Genomic DNA, 20,435 nt, shown 5'->3' with positions numbered 1-20,435 from the left:
GTCTTTTCCAACCTATACGATTCTGTGATTCTGTGATTCTGTGATTAAAGGTTGTGTAAATATTAGGTACCTATCTCTATACAGGATAGAAATAAATAAATGTTTTCCTAAGCTGCTGTTTTTTTCTGGACCAAAAAAAAATGAAAAAAAGTAATTTTTCAGAGAAATTAATCCTGGCTTTAATATTTCTTATTTTTTAAATTCTTGAGTTGGGCTTTGAATCTTTGTGTTTAACTTTGTTTCCCCTAAAATTATATTAAATTTAAAAAAGCAAAAGAAAGTAATAGAAATGGACCTATGTCAGTGTGTTCTGGAACAGCATTACTCTTCTTTTGACAGGCATTGTAGGCGTTTATGCCTGGATTCAAGAACTCACTAAAATTAGCAAATAATTGTATAATTAATCCAATGATACAAATGTTGTAGAGACTGAAACTGAGCCATTAAGATGCTTGAGTTGTCTGTATGCCACTCAAGACAATGGTGTACGAGCCTTCTGAGCTTTCTGAATTAGGATCACTTGGGAAAAAACTGCATTATAATAATTTCAAGTGAATTTTAAAAGAGTGCCTAAGCAGCTGAAAGGAATTTTAAGGTTCTTAACTCCACAGTACAGCCCCTAAATACTTGACTAATAAGTGACTATGGAATATTTCAAATGTGATTTCAGTATAGTGGACCCTAAGCCAATCCATGTCCCAAAATATAGTTTTCACATTTTCCATAAATGTTGAATTACACCAATGCAAAAATATACAATTACTTTCAAAAACTTTATGAATAGTATTAATACAGTATCTTTCTTTTCCCATCTTCTACTAACAAGTGCTTACTTTTTGACACATTTGAGAAACATATCTGCTCCTCCACAGTGTTCTCTGCTGGCAAGCCCCTCCATAAAGTGCAGCCATGTCATCAGACTCTGAGATGGCCGTCTTTGGGGCGGCAGCTCCTTACCTCCGAAAGTCAGAAAAGGAGAGAATCGAGGCCCAGAACAAGCCTTTTGATGCCAAGACATCCGTCTTTGTGGTGCATCCTAAGGAATCCTTTGTGAAAGGAACAATCCAGAGCAAAGAATCAGGGAAGGTCACTGTCAAGACTGAAGGTGGAGAGGTGAGTAAGAAACAAGGTCACTATTTGATTCCCACTCTCAGCTCTTAGCTGACATACATGCATCTCCTTCTTCCTCTGACAGACCCTGACCGTGAAGGACGATCAAATCTTCGCCATGAACCCTCCCAAGTATGATAAAATCGAGGACATGGCCATGATGACCCACCTCCACGAACCCGCTGTGCTGTACAACCTCAAAGAGCGTTATGCAGCCTGGATGATCTACGTAAGTACCAGCAGCAGTCTTCCTTTGGGCAGCTAGGAGGAACTGCTCTGCCAGGCTAAGTGGAAGCCAACGTGCTGTCTCCCTTCCTTGCAGACCTACTCGGGTCTCTTCTGCGTCACTGTCAACCCCTACAAGTGGCTGCCGGTGTACAACCCGGAGGTGGTGTTGGCCTACCGAGGCAAGAAGCGCCAGGAGGCCCCTCCACACATCTTCTCCATCTCTGACAATGCCTATCAGTTCATGCTGACTGGTGAGTGGCTCTATCTGTCTCAGAGGGATTGTACCATGAAATTCTCTGAAGGGATACTCTATCTCAGTAATATGAAGAGACTTTTTCAAAGCTTTCATGGTTCTGATGCAGACATACTATTGTACATTTTACTATCTTCACACCATTGTTCCCACTGTTTTAAACAAAAGACACCCCTGCACTCAGTGAGGTGTTGTGGAGGTTTGTTTGTTTGTTTTGTAAGTCAAGCTGACAGCATGGAGTTGAAAACATTAAACTTACCTGACTACGGTTCGTTCTTTCTGTGTTGTTCATTGCGTTTTAAGTACCTTATTTCTGCCTCTTTCACAGATCGTGAGAACCAGTCCATCCTGATCACGTATGTACACTCCCTGCTTGGGTACCTGCAGGGCTGCCCAGTGCCAGGGGACCTCCTGCCTGACCACACGCTCTCTGCTTCTCTCTTTGCTTTGACAGCGGAGAATCCGGTGCCGGGAAGACTGTGAACACAAAGCGTGTCATCCAGTACTTTGCAACAATTGCAGCGAGTGGGGATAAGAAGAAAGAGGAGCAGCAGTCAGGCAAAATGCAGGCAAATTAATAGACACTGGCTTGAATCAATGCTTTTCTCTGTTCCTGACGTGATTTTTGGAAAGGATAACCAGCGATAATTATCGTCCTGCAGGGAACGCTTGAGGATCAAATCATCAGCGCCAACCCGCTGCTGGAGGCCTTTGGAAATGCCAAGACTGTGAGGAATGACAACTCTTCACGCTTTGTAAGTTGCTTAACCAAATGATTTCTGAAAAATAGTAATCAGGAGTGTATGGCAGTCATTCTTTTCTGTTGTTTAGCCATCGTGTTTTCAAGAGTAAGACTGTATTTTCTTATCATGACTTTACCACTTATCCTAAAGGTAATTCTCCAGATTTCAAAAACAGTGATTCTATGAAAAAAGTTAATTCTGCTATGCATTGAGATGCAAATTAAAATAACAGATCACATGCTTTTTCTCTGATGATGTATTTCAGATTAATGTTAAACAATAGTTTTGTTTCGTTTTACTTATATTTCTGTTCGTTTGCTAAAAGGCAGAGAGACAGACAGAATGCCAGGAAGAAAGGGAGAGAGGTTAGGAAAGATGGGAAAGAAAGAGAGAAAGAGAGAGATAGAGAAAGAAAAAGAAGAATGAAGGAAGGAGAGAGAAAGAAAGAAAGAGAGAAAGAAAGAAATAAATGGAGAAAGAAACAGAGGGAGTGGGGAGAGAGAGAGTTTCTACTTGAATAGTATGTTTTCTTTATGTCAAATTTAATTAATCAGAAGTGAAATGGCTTATTTGATAGCAAGACAGATTTAAGGAGCTGAACTATTTAAATGGCTATTTCCATATCATTAAGATGACTGCCCTCTGTATGCAGGATGTAGTTAGAAGAGTTTGGCTAAGGAAAGCCACCCATTCCTTCCCATTTGTACATTCAGCATACATAAAATATACAGCTGTGCCACTGTTGATTATTTTCATGGTCAAAAATGTAAAAGATGACTTTATGTCAATGGTAGAAATATAGCTCATTCTTAAGAAAATGTCTCTAAGTAAAAATCTTGTGCCCAGTGGAGTAAAAGGCAAAACTCTTCATTTCAGATATATATTTATGATGTAAACCTTAAGTCACTTTTATTCCTTTAAAGGGCAAATTCATCCGAATTCACTTCGGTGCCACAGGAAAACTAGCTTCTGCCGATATTGAAACATGTAAGACACTTTCCTGAACTGTTCACAATCCATCCATTCACCCAACTATCACAATCCATCCATTCACCCAACACCTTTTCACCCAAATCTATCCTGCCTTCCCTGTGTTTCTTCCTATCTTCTCCCTACTTTCTTTTTTGCTGTTTCTTCTTGTTTCTAACTAAATTTTCCCTCCAGATCTGCTGGAGAAGTCCAGAGTTACTTTCCAGCTCAAAGCAGAAAGAAGCTACCACATATTTTATCAGATCATGTCCAACAAGAAGCCAGAGCTAATAGGTAGGAAGAATGACTAACTTGGAGGAAGATTGCTGAACATCACCTCACATGATTAGTTGCTTGACTAAACTAAGGCTGCATGTCTCCTTTTCTTACTTTCAGACATGCTTCTCATTACCACCAACCCATATGACTATCACTTTGTAAGTCAAGGTGAGATCACTGTTCCTAGCATTAATGACCAGGAGGAGCTGATGGCTACAGATGTAAGTAACAATTTAAAAAGTTGTATCTATTGTCATCTCTCCCAGACAAAGTTTTTATTTTATTGTTCCTATTGCAGAGTGCCATTGACATCCTGGGCTTCACTGCTGATGAAAAAACAGCCATTTACAAGCTGACAGGAGCTGTCATGCACTATGGCAACCTGAAGTTCAAGCAGAAACAACGAGAGGAGCAGGCAGAGCCAGATGGCACAGAAGGTATTAGCAAAGACTGTGGCTGACCTGTTAGAAATAGAAGTAGCAATAATTCAGTATTTGGAAGATGGAGAAAGAGAACAGTGGGAATGTGTAAAAAAGTGTTTAGGTGGAGCTAGTATATATGTATGAAACTGCCATCCAAAATATACTCTTTTTTCAATTACTACCTAATCTTTATTTGAAGTATAAATTCCATATGTGTCTATAATTCTCTCCTGGGCTACCACAGGTCTGGATAGCACAGCCTGCTCAGTGTGCTTATATGAAAGACCCACAGAGAAGAGAAAGATTTTTCAGAAAATATATTCCTGGTTGCTTTTTTAAAGAAAACGGAGGCATTAAATTCAGTGTTAGAACTTCTTCATAAATCACACTCTATTTAGGAATTTTGCCCAGGTAAAAGGGAACTTTCCTTCAATTTCTTTCTTCTCCTTTGGAGATTCAAACCCAAAACTGTCGCTACATAGTATTATCTGAACATCAGTCTAAGTGAAGCATAGGTACACTATGCTAAGGAAGAACTGACTTAGATTTCTACTTCTCAGCTGAATACTTAATCACTTAAATGTTATATAATTCATACATGGTTTAAAATGATGGCCCTGTCTACTTCTTCTAAAGAACACTCTCAGATGGCCAGCTTCAGGACTGAATTTTTAGGTTTTGATCCTGAATGAATGAATATGCCTGCCTCTCTGCTATGACTATAACAATATGTCTCAGAAAGGTGCACTTCTTAATTGTTACCTCTAATTTTGGAGTGCATCCCCCTTTAGGGTTATAGCTGCTGCCAAAGAATACATGTAGCTCAAGTTCTTAAGTGTAGGTTTTGGATTACACTAAGGTGGCCAATCAGCTAACACTTTGGTGTTTTGTTGCCTGGCTTATGGATACCAATTAGCTCTGGACTGAAGTGATGAACTTCAGCTTTCAGGATGAATTTTTAATAAATACTTTGTTTCTAGACACTTCTGTGATGATTTTTAAAGACACAAATAGCATTTAGGTATACTGCACTGAAAAGCTTTCAAAACAAAGATGATTTTTGTTTTAATGACTGTCGTTCTTCCTCTGAGATCCAGTAAGCAGAATTTGATCACGAGGACATGCAGTATTGCAGTTGCTTTGGAAAGTGTTCATCACTCAAAATGCTGCATGTCTTGTTAGTCTTAATTTTCTGTATCTTTGTCCTTCTACTTAGTTGCTGATAAGGCCGCCTACTTGATGGGTCTGAACTCAGCAGATCTGCTCAAGGCCCTCTGCTACCCCCGAGTCAAGGTTGGGAATGAATATGTGACCAAGGGTCAAACCGTGCAGCAGGTAACAACCAGCTGGTGACTGGGAACCTCTGGCTTGATTTACTCTCTTGCTCTGGGTACTATTTTCCTTCTGCTCCGTTCTTCTTTGGTTTAGGTGAACAATGCAGTGGGTGCTCTGGCAAAGGCTGTCTATGAGAAGATGTTCTTGTGGATGGTTGTTCGTATCAATCAACAGCTGGATACGAAGCAGCCCAGACAGTACTTCATTGGTGTCCTGGATATTGCTGGCTTCGAGATCTTTGATGTAAGGATTCCAGGTTTGAGGACTGCTCTTGCAGGGTTAGATTGCTGTATCAGAGGACTTCCAAGTAATATTCTTCTGCAGGTTTAATACGCTAGTTATTTGCAATTTTCTGGAAAAAAAATCCTTCATTTTCTTTTGTAGTAGAGAGCAAAATCCTCAGAAGCTTCATCAGTACAGGAGCAGAGTTATGATCTTTGTGTAGAAGTAGTAAATAGGATTGTATGTGTTGTAATATTTTAACAGTTTGAGCTCAATGTTAATGATTAAAAAAACCCCAACATAATTACAATAATTTTATGTAAGAGCTTCTAGAGCAGAACTAGGATTTGGAAACCCATTGACAAACATATAACAGATTAAAGTATAAATTGTTTAAAGGACCAAGGAATTAATAGATAAGTGTTTAATCAGAGATATCAAGTGTTTAAAAATTGGGGACCAGGGCATCCCCATTTTTAGCTGAAAAAAAAAAAAATGCCAAAGTACTTTATGAATTTTAGGAGATTGACTAGGAACATCTGCTCTGGAAAAAATTCCATTTTCATTATGTAGGTATTTCTTTGGGGAGCTGTATATAGGTCCTGCTATGGTGCGGTCCTGATAATACAGTTGTGTTTTAACTGGGGAAATTTATAAAGGGTTAAGAATGATCAAGAACTGTCAATGTTGACAATGGGTGGTTGTTGTTTTCTTTTCCACTGGGAAGTTCAACAGCCTGGAGCAGCTGTGCATCAACTTCACCAATGAGAAACTACAACAGTTCTTCAACCACCACATGTTCGTGCTGGAGCAGGAGGAGTACAAGAAGGAAGGAATTGAATGGACATTCATTGACTTTGGGATGGACCTGGCTGCCTGCATTGAGCTCATTGAGAAGGTAAATTTTTAATTCAAAATATCTTGTATTTTCAGGAACTCATTATTTTAAACTGAAAATGGTTAAATGCTATTCAAAAAAAGGTCTCTTTCATGGTTAGTTTCATGCATTCAGTTTTAATTGTTGAAATATCTCTTGATCTGTACTATTGCTTATTATGCATTAGAGATATTATAAAGTCCACAGGTAAATATGGAAGTCAATCCTTACACACCTTCCCTGTGTGAAAGGTATCTCCACTTGCTTGATTAAAGGGTATTTTTTTCAAAAACACAGAGCAGCTCCCAAAGTAAAATAAAAATATTTTCATAAGATTCTGGAATAAAGTTATCTGAACAATACGTTTTTTTCTAGATCGTTCATAGTAAAGTACACACCAATACAGTCAGTGCCTGACCTCTGAGTGCAAGAAACTGAAAGAGATTTCTTGTAGTTCTGTATAATTTAGGAAGTTGATTAAAAGTACAAAAAACTGAAGTAAATATACAATGGACACATTTGTGAAAGACATTTTTAAATATAATCTTTATCCTTCTGATTTTTTAACATGTGTTTTGGCATAAAAAACATTCCTGAATCACTGTGTCAAAGTGTGAGTCAAGCAGGTGAATCTTTTAAACTCACTTTTTAGAAAGAAATTTTCTTCATGGCAAGGGTATTGGTTTGTTTCTCAGCTTCCTATCTTTTACTATATTCCCTTTAAGACCAAGTTGTAATCATATTGTTCTACAGGCATTCTCTCTTCTTTATTGTACTATCTTCCAGCCCATGGGCATCTTCTCCATCCTGGAAGAGGAGTGCATGTTCCCCAAGGCAACTGACACCTCTTTCAAGAACAAGCTCTATGACCAGCATCTGGGCAAGTCCAGCAACTTCCAGAAGCCCAAGCCTGCCAAAGGCAAGGCTGAGGCCCACTTCTCTCTGGTGCACTATGCTGGCACAGTGGACTACAACATCACTGGCTGGCTTGAGAAGAACAAGGATCCCTTAAATGAAACTGTCATTGGGTTGTACCAGAAATCATCTGTGAAGACACTGGCTTTACTTTTTGCCTCCTATGGTGGAGCAGAAACAGGTTAGTTTTCTAAAATTCTTTTTTTTCCATTTGTGATATGTAAAGATGCAACAAAAAAGATAATATTAAAAAACTCTTTTTGTTTTTGAAGAGGCTAGTGGTGGTGGTGCTGGTGGTGGAAAGAAGGGTGGCAAGAAGAAGGGTTCTTCTTTCCAGACTGTATCGGCTCTTTTCCGGGTAAAGTATGAATTTCATTATCTGTAAAGTGACATGAATGTAGTTTCAAAACTGAGCTATCTAAACTCCTGTTCTTCTCATGACCTTGGTTTTATAATGCAACAATAAGAAGTATGAACTGAGCAGAAGTTATTCACTGCCTTTTCCTAGTAATTATTCACATTTGGGATTTGTTTCAAGCAGTCTTCAACTGACCTCCTGAATTTCTTTTAAAAGTTCACTTACATTCTTTGTGAAAAACATTTTTCAGAATCCAGAATGTAATATAATTAATCCAGGATCCAGAATCCAGAATCCAGAATGCAGGATGTAATATAATTAATCCTATAAAGGCTTGTGTTAAACTTTTTATATGGTAGTGTTTTATTTCCTGCAGATTAAGGTGCAGAATTTTAAACTTTCTTTTAATGAGAATACTTAAGTATATAGAAGATTTGATTAAATCTAAATTTTGAATTTGAAAGCTTCTTCCTCCTAAGATTCATTGCTTAATTCCTTGGCATTTAGATACAGAGTATACAGAAGCAAATTTTTTAAATCTAAGCTGCTATATGTGATCCCACAGGAAAACTTAAACAAGCTGATGACCAATCTACGGAGCACTCACCCCCATTTTGTCCGTTGCATCATCCCAAATGAAACAAAAACACCTGGTAAGACGCTCAAGCAGAAAGAGAGCTTCCTCTGATAAATCTGTTCCCCTCTGCACTGGAAACTGTGGTATTCATTTAACCTCTGAATTTCTAGGTGCCATGGAGCATGAACTGGTACTTCACCAACTGCGGTGTAATGGCGTGCTGGAAGGCATCAGAATTTGCAGGAAAGGTTTCCCCAGCAGAGTTCTCTATGCTGACTTCAAACAGAGGTAAGAGCACTGCACTTCTCAACATCATTAAAAGCAATGTTGGGTCATTCATATAGCTTCATTCAGGCTGGACTCTGTTGTCAAAAATAGCTATATATGAGCTGGTGGGGTTCAGTAGCTAGAGTGTGTTGGTTGGGAAAAAACAGCCTTATCTTCCTCTTTCTCTTTTCACAGATACAAGGTGCTTAATGCCAGTGCTATCCCAGAGGGACAGTTCATTGATAGCAAGAAGGCTTCTGAGAAGCTTCTTGGGTCAATCGATGTGGACCACACGCAGTACAAATTTGGCCACACCAAGGTACAAACCCTCCTTGACTCACTCACTGTGTGCCTGTGCTTTGCTCTACCTGACAGTGATGTGTGGCAACGTTCCCTTTCTCCAGGTGTTCTTCAAAGCTGGGCTGCTGGGACTCCTGGAGGAGATGAGGGATGAGAAGCTGGCACAGCTCATCACTCGCACACAGGCCAGGTGCAGGGGCTTCCTGATGAGAGTGGAGTACCAGAGAATGGTGGAGAGGAGGTAGACATTCCTCATCTTCACTTAAAGTCACTGTACTTGGGGGAGAGTGTTGGCACTCATCATACTGAAAATATTCAATGTACATTTTAATTATGCTTCAGGGAGTCCATCTTCTGCATCCAGTACAACATTCGTGCATTCATGAATGTCAAGCACTGGCCCTGGATGAAGCTGTTCTTCAAGATCAAGCCCTTGCTGAAGAGTGCAGAATCTGAGAAGGAGATGGCCAACATGAAGGAAGAGTTTGAGAAGACCAAGGAGGAGCTTGCAAAGTCTGAGGCAAAGAGGAAGGAGTTGGAGGAGAAAATGGTGAAACTGGTGCAGGAGAAAAATGATCTACAGCTCCAAGTGCAGGCTGTGAGTAACATTTTTTTTTTTTTAATAGGGGAAATGAGTAAATAAGATCTAATTCTTCTTTCATAATACAGAACTCTCAAATTGCACACTAAACTGCCTTACAAAATATTTTAAGCTGAATACCATGTAACTAAAGGTAAAATTCAGGCCCCATTCTTTCCCCACTCAGTCTCACTATTACAAAGTGGAGTTTAAGCTAAAGAATGACTTTTTAGTCTTAATGCCTACATGTACATGTCTCTATGTGAGCCCATGACATAAAGCCCCCTTATAGTCACTGTGGTGTGTTTAGTGGAGTGGGGACAGTGATTCAATTGACCAACTACTCTGCCTTAATTCAGTTGTCGAAATGAAGAGCCTAGTGCCATTTCTTACAGCATATCTCACCGGAGCTCCTGTAGCTACTGCTCCCAGAAGATGCAGATGCCCATTACATCCTAAGACACAAGTGCCAGCCTTGTATGTTTGTCTCCAATGTCATTTGGCCTCTCAGAAATTTAGGCAACATTTAGGCAATACCCTTGAGTTGAAGTGTCCATTTCAGAGAAAGATGAATCTTGTTCTAGTGTCCACTGACTATACTGGCTAGGTATAAATTTACTAATGGGAGCTTCAAATATTTTCTCAGTGGTGGAATTATTTACATTTCTCAATACTTCCACATAAATTTGAATACGGTACATTATAAAATACAATCACTTTCTAAAGGAGGAAAGGGAAACATCAATTAAATCCAAATAACCCACTGACACACCTGAAATAAACAAGGTGAAATGTAATGGAGCTAGAAACAGTATCTGATGACGAAAAAGGTCAGAAAAAAATAAAACTGATGAAAAACTTATTCTAAATTTGTAATTTGTAATGTAACTGCACAGTAACCTTTTCCCAAAAAGTAATCCCAAAGGTCTTACTGATGCACCTCTGTTCCTTCAGCATTAAATAACCATTCCTGTATTTTCTCACCAGGAAGCTGATGCTTTAACTGATGCTGAGGAAAGATGTGACCAGCTCATCAAAACCAAAATCCAGCTGGAAGCCAAAATTAAGGAGGTGACTGAAAGGGCTGAGGATGAAGAAGAAATTAATGCTGAGCTGACAGCTAAGAAGAGAAAACTGGAGGACGAATGTTCAGAGCTGAAGAAAGATATTGATGACCTTGAATTAACGCTAGCCAAGGTTGAGAAGGAAAAACATGCCACAGAAAACAAGGTACACACATGGAGAGCCACATAAAGGGCCAAGACATCACTGACTCTCAGAGTGAGAGCCTGCTACCATAATACATGTTGGCTTTGGAAAATTTTGAATCATAGAATAGTTTGGGTTAGAAGGGACCTTTAAAGGTAACCTAGTCCAACCTCCCTGCAATGAGAAGAGACATCTTCAACTGGATCAGGTTGCTCAGAGCCCCATCCAACTTGACCTTGGATGTTTCCAGGGATGGGACATCTACCACCTCTCTGGGCAACCTGTTCCAAAATTTCTTCCTTATATCTAGTCTAAATCTACCCTCATTTAGTTTAACACTATTACCACTTGTCTTATCGCAACAGGCCCTGCTAAAATGTTCCAGAGCAGAGCAGAGGGACAGAATCACCTCCCTTGACCTGCTGACCACGCTTCTTTTGGTGCAGCCCAGGATACGGTTGAGCTGGGCCTTGTCTGAGCATATAAAGGACAAATGAAAAACCTGGCAAAACACTGCAAAGTGAAAATGTCGCTGTACAAGCAGACACGTTTTCTACCAAATTTTGACACTTGCTCATATATGTAGGTGAAAAACCTCACAGAGGAGATGGCAGCCCTGGATGAGACCATTGTGAAGCTGACAAAAGAGAAGAAAGCCCTCCAAGAGGCCCATCAGCAGACGCTGGATGACCTGCAGGCAGAAGAGGACAAAGTCAATACTCTGACCAAAGCTAAAACCAAGCTGGAGCAGCAAGTGGACGATGTAAGCACAGAGGCATACATCAAGAAAAGGACAGGGATGAAGTTAAACCTGGCCGGCAGAGCACTGATGGTCTTGTTCTTTATAGCTGGAAGGGTCCCTGGAGCAAGAGAAGAAGCTGCGCATGGACCTTGAGAGAGCTAAGCGGAAACTCGAAGGAGACCTGAAGCTGGCCCATGACAGCATAATGGATTTGGAAAATGATAAGCAGCAGCTGGATGAGAAACTGAAGAAGTAAGTGTGGCTGTAGGGCACCTGAGTGCCGGGCTGGTGTACTTGTCTTTTTTCTTTGCGCTCTAACACCATTTGCTTTGTGCAAAGGAAAGACTTTGAAATCAGCCAAATCCAGAGCAAAATCGAGGATGAGCAAGCCCTGGGCATCCAATTACAAAAGAAGATCAAGGAGCTGCAGGCAAGTCTCTCTTCCTTCTCTTCTGCCCTTCAGAAAGACATGAGGTAGGAGGAAGGCATGGGTGTGAAGGGTCCCTAATGTTCCGCAGGCTCGTATTGAGGAACTGGAGGAGGAAATTGAGGCAGAGCGAACCTCTCGGGCAAAAGCAGAGAAGCATCGGGCTGACCTCTCGAGGGAGCTAGAGGAGATCAGCGAGCGCCTGGAAGAAGCAGGAGGGGCTACCGCAGCTCAGATTGAGATGAACAAGAAGCGTGAGGCAGAATTCCAGAAGATGCGTCGTGACCTCGAAGAGGCCACACTGCAGCACGAAGCCACGGCTGCCACCCTGCGGAAGAAGCACGCTGACAGCACAGCCGAGCTTGGGGAGCAGATCGACAACCTGCAACGAGTGAAGCAGAAGCTGGAGAAGGAGAAGAGTGAGCTGAAGATGGAGATTGACGACTTGGCCAGTAACATGGAGTCTGTCTCCAAAGCCAAGGTATTGAAAAATATACTGAAAACAACTTGAAAATAAATAATGGTGAAACATACCTTTTTAAAATATGGTCAGGTTACAGTGTAACTCTCTGTCTCTGTATGGAACTGTATTCCTAACCTTCTAATGCCAGTAAGCAGTATATAGGTTTCACATCTGTTCACATTTTTCTGGTGAGAATCATGCTGTTCAGAATAAGGAGTAGTCCCAATACTAATCTTCTTTCGTTCTCTGTGATCTCCACAGGCAAATCTGGAGAAGATGTGCCGCACACTGGAAGACCAGCTGAGTGAGATTAAGACAAAGGAAGAAGAGCATCAGCGCATGATCAATGACCTCAGTGCTCAGAGAGCTCGTCTGCAGACAGAATCAGGTGAGAGAGCCTCCTCTGTGCTGTGGAATGGGAGAGCACCCTAAAACAGTTTGTTTGGGTCACGAATGACAGTGAATATATTTCCTTTCTGTGTGCTTTCCTAGGAGAATATTCGCGCCAGGTGGATGAGAAAGATGCTCTGATTTCTCAGCTGTCAAGAGGCAAGCAGGCTTTCACCCAACAGATTGAGGAACTCAAGAGGCACTTAGAGGAAGAGATAAAGGTGATGACTTTTCCTACAGCTGCCCACTGAAAACACTCTTAACTTCACACTGCCTAGTGGGGACGGGATCTGCTTAGCACAAGCCATACTGGGAGAAGATATTCATTTCTGTGAGGAGTGCGATTAGTGGATTTTGTCCTCCAGGCTTACAACTGCCCTTCACTGCAAACACCTACACTCTCCCAGCGGTCATGTTCACAGTGTTAAATTGGCTCATTGGAAGCCATGTCCCAGGATATTACATCCTTGTCCCAATCCCACTCTCTACGCAGGCCAAGAACGCCCTGGCCCATGCCTTGCAGTCTGCTCGCCATGACTGTGACTTGCTCCGGGAACAATATGAGGAGGAGCAGGAAGCCAAGGGAGAGCTGCAGCGTGCCCTGTCCAAGGCCAACAGTGAAGTGGCCCAGTGGAGAACCAAATATGAGACGGACGCTATTCAGCGCACGGAGGAGCTAGAGGAGGCAAAGTATGTGGGGAAGGTGGGGAAGCCAAAAAAAGGGGTAAATTAACAAGGGAAATTTGAAGACACAACTGCAATATCATCATAAAAAGTTAAAGCTGTGCTTTGGTCAGGGTAAGGGCTGAGGTAGAGTATATCCTCCAAAGGGTGTGGTTTAGGAAATGTAGAGGAAAATACTCCTCTGACCCAGAGAACAATACAGAAAACCTGTGGATGGCAGACACAGAAGGCACAGTGGTTGTTCAAGCCTGGGAATCAGAACTGGGAAAACAATGACCAGCTGGGAGAGGGCTAGCACTGTCTGTGCATAGGATACATACTCAATGAAGTGGTAAACAGTCCTGTTGTGAAAAGCCCATCAGCCACACACCACAGCCTCCCCTTTGCTCTCAAACCATGAGCTGTGCTTACCACCTTCCAGGAAGAAGCTGGCCCAGCGCCTGCAGGATGCAGAGGAACACGTTGAAGCTGTCAATGCCAAATGTGCCTCCCTGGAAAAGACAAAGCAGAGGCTGCAGAATGAAGTGGAGGACCTGATGATTGACGTGGAGCGATCAAATGCTGCCTGCGCTGCTCTGGATAAGAAGCAGAAGAACTTTGACAAGGTCTTTTGGGCTCCAGCTTTGGGTTTCCTGGGCAGAGCATCCCTTCCTGATTGCCATGTCCATACTCACGCCCTGTTTCTCTTCAGATCCTGGCAGAATGGAAGCAGAAGTATGAGGAAACGCAGACTGAGCTGGAAGCCTCCCAGAAGGAGTCTCGCTCTCTCAGCACAGAGCTGTTTAAGATGAAGAATGCCTATGAGGAGTCCTTGGACCACCTGGAAACGCTGAAGCGTGAGAACAAGAACTTGCAGCGTAAGTCCCTGGCCCTCTGCTGCTGGCAGGGCTTTCTCACAAGCTTGTCTATCTGCCACACTAAATGGGTCTGGGCCTGCAGTGATAAGAAGATGCCTGTCACCTTGGTGCATCAGGGCCTTTCCCCATTCAGATCTGTGCCTGACCATGCCACTTTTCACCCTTCCTTGCAGAGGAGATTTCTGACCTCACGGAGCAGATTGCCGAGGGAGGAAAGGTGATTCATGATCTGGAGAAAGTCAAGAAGCAGATTGAGCAGGAGAAATCTGAAATCCAGGCTGCTCTGGAGGAAGCTGAGGTACATGCCCATAACCATTGTTTTCCAGAGAGGGGTACTGAGGAGCAGTGTGAGAGGTAAAACTGGGCACTATCAAGGAAAGTCAAGGCCTCAGTTTCCACATCATCCAGAGCAAAAAAGTCCCATTTTTTCTGTGTAGGAGGTCGTTTGGAAGAGAACAGCTGTAGGAAAAAAATCCTTTTATTGACACAGTGTTTCTCTGTTATTCAGGCCTCCCTAGAACACGAAGAGGGGAAGATCCTGCGCCTCCAGCTTGAGCTCAACCAGGTGAAGTCTGAGATTGACAGGAAGATAGCAGAGAAAGATGAGGAGATCGACCAGATGAAGAGAAACCACCTCAGAATTGTGGAGTCCATGCAGAGCAGCCTGGACGCTGAGATCAGGAGCAGGAATGAAGCCCTGCGGCTGAAGAAGAAGATGGAGGGAGACCTGAATGAAATGGAGATCCAGCTGAGCCACGCCAACCGTGTGGCTGCAGAGGCACAAAAGAACCTGAGAAACACACAGGCGGTTCTCAAGGTATGTTAAGCTAAGGATGTGCACATAGGTGTCTAGCTTTTCTAATATCATAGAAACATTGAATCATAGAATGGTTTGAGGCAAAAGGGACCTTCAAAGATCATCTAGTCCAGCCCCTCTGCCATGGGCAAGGACATCTTTTACTAGATCAGACTGCTCGAAACCCCGTCCAACCTGACCTTGAACACTTCCAATGATGGGGCATCCACCATGTCCTGTCACTGGATACCAGGGAGAAGAGATCAGCACCTCCCTCTTCACTTCCCCTCCTCAGGAATCTGTAGAGAGCAATGAGGTCTCCCTCAGCATTCTTCTCTCCAAACTAGAAAAACTCTGTGTCCTTGGCTGCTCCTCAGAGGAGATGCCTTCCAGCCCTTTCACCAGCTTTGTTGCCCTCCTCTAGATGCATTCAAGTACCTTAACATCCTTTTTAAATTGTGGGGCCCAGAACTGCACACAATACTCAAGGTGAGGCCACACCAAAGCTTAATACAACAGGAATTCAGCTCCAACTGTGCCTTAGCTTTCCTGATCCTATCCCTACGCATCCAGGAAGCATCCCTATATTCTTCCTAGATGTCTTTGGTTCCACTGCCTAGGCATTTCCTTCTTACACTTTAGTTTGACCAGGAGGTCTTTACTCAGCCATGCTGTTCTCCTGCTTCCTTGCCTGACTGCTTACACATGAGAATTGAGAGCTCTTGCACTCTAAGAAAAATGTTCTTAAAGAGCTGCCAACTCTTTTCTGCTCTTTATCCCTAAGGGCATTTTCCCAGGGGGTCCCACCCAGTAATTCCTTAAACAACTGGAAGTCTGCTCTCCTAAAATTCAGGGTCTTGACCTTACTCTTTATCTGGCCCATATCCCTCAAGATTGTGAATACCACCAGGGCATGATCACTGTAGCCCAGGTTGCCACCAATCTTGACATCTCTAATTAGTTCATCTGTGTTGGTAAGCAACAGGTCCAGTAACACTTCTCCTCTGGTTGGGCTGGCTGTCCCCTGGATGAAGATGTTATCCTTGATTCACTTCAGGTGTTTCCTGGACTGCTTACAGCTTGCTGTTCTGCTTTTCCAGCAGATGTCAGGGTGATTGAAGTCCCCCAGCAGGATCAGAGCCTGTGAGCATGATGCTTCCCATAGTTCTTTTAACTTTAGTTAAAGTTAAACAAGTAATAACACTTCATCAACAGGCTCTACTCGGTCAGGTGGCCTTTAATAAACACCAGCCATGAGGTTTCCTTTGTTGGTTTGGCCTCTAATTTTTACTCATAAGCTCTCAACCTGGCTTATCACTGTTTTTCAAAGACAGCTCTGTGCAATCAATCAATTTTTTTACATAGAGGGCAACCTGCCCACCTCTCCTTCCTTACCTGTCCCTTCTGAACAGTTTATACCCACTGATTGCAGCACTCCAGTCCTTTGATTCGTTCCACCAAGTTTCAGTGACAGTGATTATATCATAGCTTTCTAGCTGCACAGTGGCTTCCAACTCCTCCTGTTCGTTACCCATGCTACATGCATTGGTATAGAGACACTTCAGTTGGGCTATTGGCCATATCACCTTTTTAGAAGAACAAACCCTAATTCCTTTGGAGCATTTCACAGATGTTTCCCTGTTGCTTCCTAATACATCAGCAGCCCCTGACTCTTCTCTGTTACTCAAAACTCCATTTCCTTCCCCCACTAAGTCTAGTTTAAAGCTCTGGCCAGCTTGTTGGCAAGGGGCCTCTTGCCCCACTTGGTCAGGTGAATCGCATCAGCTCCAAACAGACTGAGCTTCTCAAACGTAGATCCACGATCATAGAAGCCAAAACCTTAAATATGGAACCAGCTAGACAGCCAGGCATTCACTTGTTCAATTTTTCTCCTCCTTCCTGAATGCCTTCCTCTGACTGGGAGGATAGAGGAGAATACCACCTGTGCTCCAGATCCTTTTAACATTGCTGCAACAGACATATAGTCTCTTTTGATGGTTTTAAGTTGCCTTGATGCAATATCATTAAAGCCTACACGGAATAGTAGGAGCGGATGATAATCTGAAGGGTTCACCAGGCTTGGCAGCCTCTCGGTGACATCACAAATGAGAGCTCCTTGTAGGCAGCAAACTTCTCTAGAGAAATTGTCTGGATGGTAAATAGGTGGTTTGGTGCCTCTCAGTGAGGAATCTCCAATTACTAACACATTATGTGCTTTTCTGGTGGCACTGATTCTAATGCGAGTGGGTGGTTGGATAAACTTTACATGGGTGACTTTTCCTGGATTCTGTTAGTTACTCATGTGCTCTTCATTTTTCAACCCCAGAGCATAATGTCTGTTATGTAGGGGCACTTCAGAGAATGGGGGAAGGTTCTTTCTTCTGCCACAAGCAAGGACAAAGGTCCATTTTCCTTCATCTTGTAAGTTACTTGTGTCAGTCAGCTGGAGTTTGAATTCAAGTTTACCTTCCCCTTGCACAGCCCTAAATTTAGGCAGGGCTGTCACTCAGCCTGGGGCAGTGCACAATACCATATATAGACCTACTGCTCACATTGTTAGACACTGTGCATAATACTGGCATAATAATTCTGCATATAAATATATATCTATAAATATATATATTATACTGACATAATAATTATTAGACTGGTGTTAATTGCCATTGCGCAACAGTGCTGTGCGGCCTTATAAGTTCTCTTTCCTCTCTTAAAGGACACCCAGATACACTTGGATGATGCTCTCAGGACACAGGAGGACCTGAAGGAGCAGGTGGCCATGGTGGAGCGCAGAGCAAACCTGTTGCAGGCTGAAATTGAGGAGCTACGGGCAGCCCTGGAGCAGACGGAGCGGTCAAGGAAAGTGGCTGAGCAGGAACTGATGGATGCAAGTGAGAGAGTTCAGCTCCTCCACACTCAGGTTAGATTCATGAGATTCAAAATCTCAAGAGCCATTTTTCTTTTCCCTTTCCAGATTTTTCATCTGTGTAAAGTCTTAAATCATCTCTTGTAATAAAAAGCGTACCCTGAACCAGAATTACTACCCTTGTAGAAAGAGTTGGATTATAGCTAAATGAGTAGGATTGCATTAACAGGAGTCAGAAGTGATTAAAATTTTAGAACTCTCTGCTATCTAGCTGTGTATGACCTGACAAGATGCATCATTTGAAGGCAGATGCTAATATTCGATATATAGATGATAACTTTAAATTTAAACAGTAAATTTCTAAAATATGTGTTCTGTTTTGGAACTAACTGGCCAATATTTTTTGTTGTTCAACAGAACACCAGCTTGATCAACACCAAGAAGAAGCTGGAAACAGACATTGCCCAAATTCAGGGTGAAATGGAGGATACAATCCAGGAAGCCCGCAATGCTGAAGAGAAGGCCAAGAAGGCCATCACAGATGTGAGTGGAGGGCTCCTTTCACTGCTGATGGTGGATATATTCTCCCCCTAAATGTCTCCAGCCCCAAAATGGCTTTGACCCTTTGCTCTCCTCAGGCAGCCATGATGGCAGAAGAGCTGAAGAAGGAGCAGGACACCAGCGCCCACCTGGAGAGGATGAAGAAGAACTTGGACCAGACGGTGAAGGACCTGCAGCTTCGTCTAGATGAGGCTGAGCAGTTGGCACTGAAGGGAGGCAAGAAGCAAATCCAGAAGCTGGAGGCCAGAGTGCGTAGGGCTGGTATTTGTGCATGAGTGAGCACATCCCTTGGAGAGATACCAGGGAAGCTCCAACGATGGGCTTCTCATTGCAGGTGCGGGAGCTGGAAGGGGAGGTTGATGCTGAGCAGAAGCGCAGCGCTGAAGCCGTGAAGGGTGTGCGCAAGTACGAGAGGAGGGTGAAGGAGCTGACCTACCAGGTAAAGCCTCCTTGGGCTGACAGAGTTTTCTCACAGCAAGTCAGATTTTGCACATACCACCCCCAAGGGGAATTGTTAACCTCATGTGCTGGGAAACCAAGAATTCATTCTCTTTCCTGCTTACCAACCACTCTAGTCTGAGGAAGATCGGAAGAATATTCTCAGGCTGCAGGATCTGGTGGACAAGCTGCAAATGAAGGTGAAATCCTACAAGAGACAAGCTGAGGAGGCTGTAAGTAGTGCTTGGAGAATGGGCAAGAGCCACCTTGCATCGGGGCAGCACGCTCACTGAGATGAGTATGAATACCAGGAAAGGAGCATGAAAGAAACTCCCAAGACACAACAGTCTTGGCCATGCTGTGTTATTATCGTGTCATGAGGCCTTGCTGAGTTTTGGGCACCCTGCAGTCAGGGATGAACTGAGGGAATTCTGCAGCCTGTTTTATACAGGAGGTCAGACTCAACAAACCCAGGGGCCACACGCACTGACTGAGAAGTTCCTGAATCTCTGCTGCTGATCGACAGCAGAAGGCTTCAGGGTCTTTCTCAACCTAATAAATCACACTGATAGTTGGGCAGCAAGTAATGGCAGAATAAGTGCACACATAGCTCCTCAAGAGTGACACAGTACAGGTGAAGCTTGTCACAGTGGGGTCCTGAATAAGGGAGGATGAGGAGGTCTGTGTGAGGCTTATGTGTAAGCAGTGGTGGGTGAGGGATGGAAGTTTGTGCCTTCCCCCAGGGAAGAGCCGCAACCCCGCAAGGCCGAGGCGCAGGAGGCGTGGAACCCCTGCCCTGGGCTCCTCACCACCGCCTCCCTCTCCCCGCACAGGAGGAGCTGTCCAATGTCAACCTTTCCAAGTTCCGCAAGATCCAGCACGAGCTGGAGGAAGCCGAGGAGCGGGCTGACATTGCAGAGTCGCAGGTCAACAAGCTCCGAGCAAAGAGCCGGGAGTTTCATGGCAAGAAGATAGAAGAGGAAGAGTGAGGCTGTCATGAAGCAGCAAAGTGACCTGAGGGATGCACAAAATGTGAACCTCTTGGTCACTTTCTTCTGCAATGAGTCTTTGTAACCATGTCAAGGTCTAGAAAATAAAGACTGTAGATTCCTTTGCATACACAGCAGAAGCAGGGCTTTTGCTTGTTACAATTCAATTCTGCAGTTACATAAGTTTGGGGCATTTTCAAATGAAACACTTAATTTCACTTTAACCCTTGGATAGCAGTAGATCTTTAATTATCCTATCTCCAGTATTTCTCCACTGTGTCCTGTTACACTACTGGGTAGGGAATAACACTAATGTAATTCCCATACTGGCAAGAGGAGAGGATCAGGACAAAGGCAGGACCAGTACCTTGTCTGTCCTGGCACAGCAAAAACATTTATGCCTTGAGAAGTCCTCTTTCTAAATGCGTGCAGCACACAGAGGCTCTCTTTGCTGGTCCCATCTCACTTTCACAAGTCAGATTTAGAGGCAAGTTGCCCATGCAAAAAAACCTGGAGCCCCAAAGGCATCTGAATGGCTGTGAGTCCTCATGGAGGAACTTATGCAAGGACTGAGGTGCCGC

The 20,435-nt window shown here is 43.2% G+C and overlaps 1 protein-coding gene across 1 annotated transcript; it reads left to right on the top strand.

Annotated features, from left to right (window-relative positions):
• Positions 1-909: 909 nt before the first annotated feature.
• LOC142417872 (myosin heavy chain, skeletal muscle, adult-like) lies at positions 910-19,982 on the top strand. The gene is made up of 38 exons (XM_075518993.1): positions 910-1,113; positions 1,196-1,339; positions 1,433-1,589; positions 1,920-1,947; positions 2,046-2,160; positions 2,254-2,346; positions 3,258-3,321; positions 3,499-3,597; positions 3,700-3,803; positions 3,881-4,019; positions 5,221-5,339; positions 5,433-5,582; positions 6,289-6,459; positions 7,225-7,534; positions 7,626-7,711; positions 8,277-8,364; positions 8,459-8,576; positions 8,751-8,874; positions 8,960-9,096; positions 9,198-9,453; positions 10,423-10,665; positions 11,231-11,407; positions 11,493-11,638; positions 11,726-11,816; positions 11,905-12,294; positions 12,538-12,664; positions 12,769-12,887; positions 13,160-13,356; positions 13,772-13,955; positions 14,042-14,207; positions 14,381-14,505; positions 14,716-15,024; positions 17,717-17,920; positions 18,284-18,409; positions 18,505-18,675; positions 18,762-18,866; positions 19,003-19,098; positions 19,699-19,982. The coding sequence occupies exons 1-38, from the start codon at positions 910-912 to the stop codon at positions 19,852-19,854; spliced, it is 5,838 nt and encodes a 1,945-aa protein (XP_075375108.1). The 3' UTR covers positions 19,855-19,982.
• The last annotated feature ends 453 nt before the right edge of the window (positions 19,983-20,435 follow it).

Source organism: Mycteria americana, chromosome 16 (genome assembly GCF_035582795.1).
Source record: "Mycteria americana isolate JAX WOST 10 ecotype Jacksonville Zoo and Gardens chromosome 16, USCA_MyAme_1.0, whole genome shotgun sequence".
Taxonomy (NCBI): domain Eukaryota; kingdom Metazoa; phylum Chordata; class Aves; order Ciconiiformes; family Ciconiidae; genus Mycteria; species Mycteria americana.
This window is presented reverse-complemented; position numbering and strand designations above follow the sequence as displayed.

Bases quoted from the DNA above. Each gene is read 5' to 3' on its own strand.
- LOC142417872 (XM_075518993.1), top strand. From the start codon at position 910: ATGTCATCAGACTCTGAGATGGCCGTCTTTGGGGCGGCAGCTCCTTAC. The intron at 8,875-8,959 runs GTACAAACCCTC...CCCTTTCTCCAG, and splicing joins ACAAATTTGGCCACACCAAG to GTGTTCTTCAAAGCTGGGCT. The intron at 11,639-11,725 runs GTAAGTGTGGCT...CTTTGTGCAAAG, and splicing joins CTGGATGAGAAACTGAAGAA to GAAAGACTTTGAAATCAGCC.